We start from the raw sequence: 5,793 nt of genomic DNA, 5'->3' as shown, positions 1-5,793 counted from the left end.
GATTTAGGGGGGGGGGGGGGGGGCAGGGGGCCCGCCCCCCCCCTTTTTGGGAAAAAAATTGGTTGCTTACATAGGGAATCACTGAAGCGTGACTGGAGCCGGCCCCCTCTTAGGTCAGTCAGTGGGCCCCCACTTAGGAAAATTTCTGGATCCGCCACTGGTATTGCTTTGATAGTATGTGGTAATGAAAAGCATTAAAAGCCATTCTTTTTGAAATAAAATTATGACCCATTTAATTAGAGCATATCTTGCACTTCCGTAATTCATTCCTTGTTTAGATATCAGTCAATATCGCTAGTTTTATATGTAACGTTTTTGAACATAATGTATCGATGTCCTTTCCAATATGTGGTTGTCTTTGGCCTTCTTACAATGTTTCATACAAAAAACCTACACCCTTAATAATCACGATTGCGTAACGCTCCGCCGTAGGATATAACGCATTTGTCAGGAAATGATACTTGTAAATATATAACATTGCTAGGAGAAATAGAGCGAGAGGTTAATAGGAACTAATGTTAAACGACTTATCATTTTAGACGTGTATTATACGGTAAAGGCTTAATTTTCTACTTTGATGAATTTGACCTGAACTCTTTATTTGTAAGGGGACATAAATAATATCGCCACAACTTAATATTTCTATATAGCTTATCATGTAAAGAACATGATTCAAGATTAATTAATTGTTCCCAACTTTACTTAAAACATTTGTATTAGCAAAATCATGTGTCACAAACAAGAGGTCTTATCTAACGTTTAACTTCAACTGCATCACACATAGATCACCGGAATTTACTGTGTTTTGTTGACAGGTAATATAAAACATTTACTACCATCATGCATCAGCCTAGGGTGACGGATGAAGATGAAACTGCGAGAAGATGGTGTTTAAACACACTATAGTTCTCCTCGGATATTTATTTTGTGTAAACGGACATGGCTTTTTATTAGATCCACCTCAGAGATCTTCACTGTGGAGGATTTATCCAGGACATTTCCCGCCAAATTATAATGACAATGCTCTAAATTGTGGAGGCAGATTGGTAGGTACCTGGTTTATATTTGTTTTTGTTTTTTTATTGTTTTCTTTTTCAAATTAACACATCCGAAATGCATATTTAGCTAATTCTTGGATTTCATATAGTGAGTCAAAAAGGTGCGATAAAATCTCCCGACCTGAAAAACTTTTACGGCTTATCGGAAGGAAGTATAGACACCTTTCTCATATTTTTCGGGAACAAGATAACTCAATTTCATTTGCATTCATTTTGAAGAAGGTTATTTCACAATTGCAGTCATTTGATCAAAATCTGATTTTTTTCAAGTATGCCCACTTTGTGAACTAAAACTAAAACTTATCACTAAGTTCCGGACTATTATCTAGTCTACGCTGATTTTTTTTGGCAAACAAAACCAAGCTTATACATTTTATCTTCAGAATTGTATAATTAGTAAGTACGAACGGAGGAAATCATAAAAGCAGTGGGTTCGTAGCTAAAAACTAAAATCACAAAAGTTTAAATCCGAGGAAAATCCAAAACGGCTTTAAAAGTCCCTAATCAAATTGGCAGTGTCAAAAATCAAACATTTTAAACGAATGGACAGCAATTTTCATATTCCTGACTTGGTACATATTAACTTAAGTAAGAACAGGTTTTATAGCTAGCTAAACCTCTCACTTGTATGACACTGGCAGAAAGCTCCATTAAATTGACAAAGATGTGTGAAAAAAACCAACCAGATATGATAGTTAAATATGTAAAAAATAGCGGAACAGCAGACAGAATCTTAATAACTGTAAAAACAAACAAATATGTACACAAACATTGGAACAATAACACATTGACGGGACGTATACAGATCCACGTCATATGTATAAAAAAAAAACACGAAAAGAATATCGACAAAGCATATAAGCAAAAAGGAAATATAACACTACAAAAATATCATAGAACTATAACACAATGACGGGATGTATCCGTATAAAGCCACGTCATATAACAAGAAATACAAAAAGGCATATATAGACAAAGAATAAAAAGCAATTATCAAAGACAAGAATACAAAATTGATCATAGAACAATACCAATAAGATGGGATGTATGAGTACAGAGCCACTTCAAATGGATACCACCAAAACAGACTAAACAGTAAATTAAAGTAAAATTATAAAGAAAAATAAAAGAATACTATAGCACGTCATTAAGATGATAAACAACATCAGTACACATGATCTATACTTAAAGACCGTATTCGTTGTTGGTTTAATTTCTAGTTCTGGTGGATTTATTAATGGAACTCAATCAGAAAATATTGGATTGTTAATGGATTGTCAACTTAAGGCGAAAGACACGCTTACATTTTCTTTTCATTAAAAAAAAAAAGGAATTGGCATTGAGTGACTAAAGGTGTTGACTGTAAAACTCGATGATTGTAATGCGCTATATCGTAAATAATATAAGTTCATCACGCATCTTTAAAAACGAGTTTAGATATAAAAAAATATAATTGGACAATTGTAAAGTGATGATTTATGTATTTGCCAAGCGAAAGGTAGAGTTATATACGGCTATATGTAAGTCGTAGCCGTAAGGTAATCCACCTTACCAACTTATACTGGTCAAAAATTTAAACAGCAAAATAAACGCAAATCATATTTAAAGGTCATGTAAAAATGTGAAGAAACGTTAAAAGTATCAAATTTCGAGAACACCATAATAATATCCAATAAATATCAATTACATTTCAATTGCAGTATCAATGGCAAGTGAAAAATGGTCGTTGTGGATCTTGCGGAGACCCAATTGATGACATCAGACAGCACGAAGATAATGGCCTCTACGATAGCGGTTTTATTTCTAGGAACTACACCTCGGGTTCAGATGTTATTTTGACGGTCAGAATAACGTCCAATCACAAAGGCTGGTTCGAATTCAAAATATGTCCACGTGATCACTTCCAAGGATCATTGGATACTTGCCTAGAAAATCACATTCTTGAAATAGATGGTCGAGGAATTCGATATGAATTAGGTCAAGCATCCGGTGATATTGAGGTCAAAGTTAGACTACCACCTGGTCTTACATGCGCAAGATGTATATTACAATGGAAATATAATACTGGTAGGTTTGAGATACATTTTCACTTTCCTTCAAACTTTGAGCACTATAAATCGTATACAAAAACTTCAAACGATTTTTTTACAGTTGAGTAATGCATGTACGCTTTTATTTTGTGTTTTTTTTTCTTAAAATAAACATTTGTGCATATTAAATAGTGTTATTTTGAAACAAAACCACATGTTTGTTTGTTTTATGATTGAATATTTCCTTTTACCTTCCAATCTATTCTAGTCTTTAGTTCACTTAAAACACTTTCAAACTATTTCAGTCACTTTTGAACTATGAAGTAAATCTTATGAAGTAAAGAATCGAAGTTATTCATGCGAAGAAAAAGAAAAACACCACCACCCAAATAACACTTCTTACTTATTATTTTTTTTGATTTGGTGTAAATATATATATATATATAAAATAAAAATTGAAAACAAAAAGATTTGAATATATTTTTAAAGAAATTATGATATATCACAGTAAAAAAAAATTTGCATTTTCTAGGCAATAGTTGGGGTTGTAATGACAGTGGTTGCTGCGTCGGATGTGGACCACAAGAACAATTCTACAACTGTGCTGACATTGGAATTTACAATTCGGATGAACCATATGACTTTGGTGAAATACCACAAAAAGATCCTCTTTCATTTTTGCCCAAACCACTTCCAACAAGTAAACCAAAAGTGAAAACATGTTACACTTCACCAGAATACAGAGATGTAGCCGGCATGGAGAAATGGTGTCAGGACACGTGCCCGTTCTGTCCGAAATCCCACTGTATGTGTTCATATATATAAGTACAGTCAAACCTGTTTGAAGGAACCAATTAAGGGAGAGCTAAAAAGTGGTCTTTTAAGACTAGTAGACTCTTAATACAGGTCCAATTTATATGTAATGCACTACAGAAGGATTACAAGTTGATGGTCTGAAACGCAGGATTTTGCTTAATACAGGTTGTCTCTTAAATAGGTTTGACTGTATATTTTATCAGTGTCATAATTAGATAAATTACAACTTTTTATGACAGACTGGAGTTTTTTCATTTAGATATGCAACTTGTGTGTAACACATCGAAATCATGAATTGTCAAAAGCGTAAGAACAAATTAAATCAAATGAAAATGGATAACGATGCCTTAATTTCTTATACGAAATGTAATCATTTAAATGAATGCGTATGTATCTGATGTTTAGCAGTTGTCGTTTGCTGATGTGGTTCTAAAGTGTTTCTAGATTTTCGTTTTGTTAGACTAGATTAGACTGTTAGTTTTCCCGTTTTACACTATTAATTTTTGGAGCCCTTTATAGCTTGTTCGTTGTGAGGCAAGGCTGTGTTTTAGACCGTACTTTAAATAGTGGTTTGCTTTTATAAATTGTGACTTAAATGAAGAGTTGTCTCTTTGTCACTCATACGACATCTTCTTATATAATTATATTGAAATATTAAGAAGGAATAGCAAAAGACAACTTCAAAGTGTTGTTTCAACATGTATTCTTCACTAATGCTCTCTCCTTACAAACAAGTCTCATTCGATTTAATGTCCCCATTCCGAATGCATGTTGCAATTAAAGTTTCCCCATCCCTCAGCTTTTTTGGAAAATGTAAATGTTGGTAGAATAAAACATAAGGGTTTCTTTTTGAAAGTGTCATGCGCGTTTAAATTATCAATTTACTTCCCAAGCAAATAAACAGATGATGTGTCAGTACCCTAAGTTTCTAAATATCTATTATTGAGGGGGAGGATAGGGGTAAGGGAGACAGGGAGAAAGGGGGTAGGAGAAAGAAGAGGAAGGCTGGGAGAAAGGAGAAAAAGTTGGAGAAAAAAATAAAATATGAAAAAATAAAATATCTCTTTTTTTCGGTAAATTAAAAAAAATTAAATAAGGAGTAGAGGGGTAGGAGAAAAGAGAAGAGGGGTGGGAGAAGAGAGAAGGGTACCCCTGTCCTCCCCCTCATTATTCAAGTTGTATATAAAAACAGCATTGAAACAGTCGCTGTATAGTACTTTTATATAGATTTATCGCCCGAATAAAGGCAACATAAGTATACGCTTGTTCAAATCTGGGTAACAAACTAAAACGGAGGAAAACACATCAACCATAAGAGGTAAACAACGTAACAACAGGATCACTGAAGTACAACAAGCACAAAAACAAACATACATATAGAAACGAACTATTTGATAAAAACTGCCATATTCTTGACTAAGTACAGGACATTTTAAGAAAACATGGTGGGTTGAACTGATTTTCAAAGCGACTCAATTATAATATACCCTCTCAACAAAGGTTACCTTAGTAACACAAGTTATTTAAACCACGCCCGACAATAAACATTTTTGTAATTTTTCAACAACAAAATTCTGGACACATTGACAGGACATCAAATTTATCATCATAACTGTGTTACGGGGTTAAAGACTCATTAACAGCAGGTCTATATATATCTTGATTTATATAATTTCATTCTTTGCTATGCAAATAAGTCATGCTGTTGGAAAAAAAAACATTTTTCGTAAACAATTATCATTTAATTCAGACATTTTTCTTTCGTACATGGCACTAACCATTTGACATAAACTCGAATTACATGGCATGTGATGTAAGTAACGCAGATGATACGATAGCTGTTAAGGCACATTTTTTCATTGAAAAATAATTGAAATTGCCAGTGTTTT

The 5,793-nt window shown here is 33.4% G+C and overlaps 1 protein-coding gene across 1 annotated transcript; it reads left to right on the top strand.

Annotated features, from left to right (window-relative positions):
• The first annotated feature begins 537 nt into the window (after positions 1–537).
• LOC134711212 (uncharacterized) lies at positions 538–4,244 on the top strand. Its single transcript, XM_063571681.1, has 4 exons — positions 538–553; positions 816–1,046; positions 2,759–3,125; positions 3,621–4,244. Exons 2-4 carry the CDS (start codon positions 885–887, stop codon positions 3,911–3,913), a joined length of 822 nt encoding a protein of 273 aa, XP_063427751.1. The 5' UTR covers positions 538–553; positions 816–884; the 3' UTR covers positions 3,914–4,244.
• Positions 4,245–5,793: the final 1,549 nt, after the last annotated feature.

Source organism: Mytilus trossulus, chromosome 3 (assembly GCF_036588685.1).
Source record: "Mytilus trossulus isolate FHL-02 chromosome 3, PNRI_Mtr1.1.1.hap1, whole genome shotgun sequence".
NCBI lineage: Eukaryota > Metazoa > Mollusca > Bivalvia > Mytilida > Mytilidae > Mytilus > Mytilus trossulus.
This window is presented reverse-complemented; position numbering and strand designations above follow the sequence as displayed.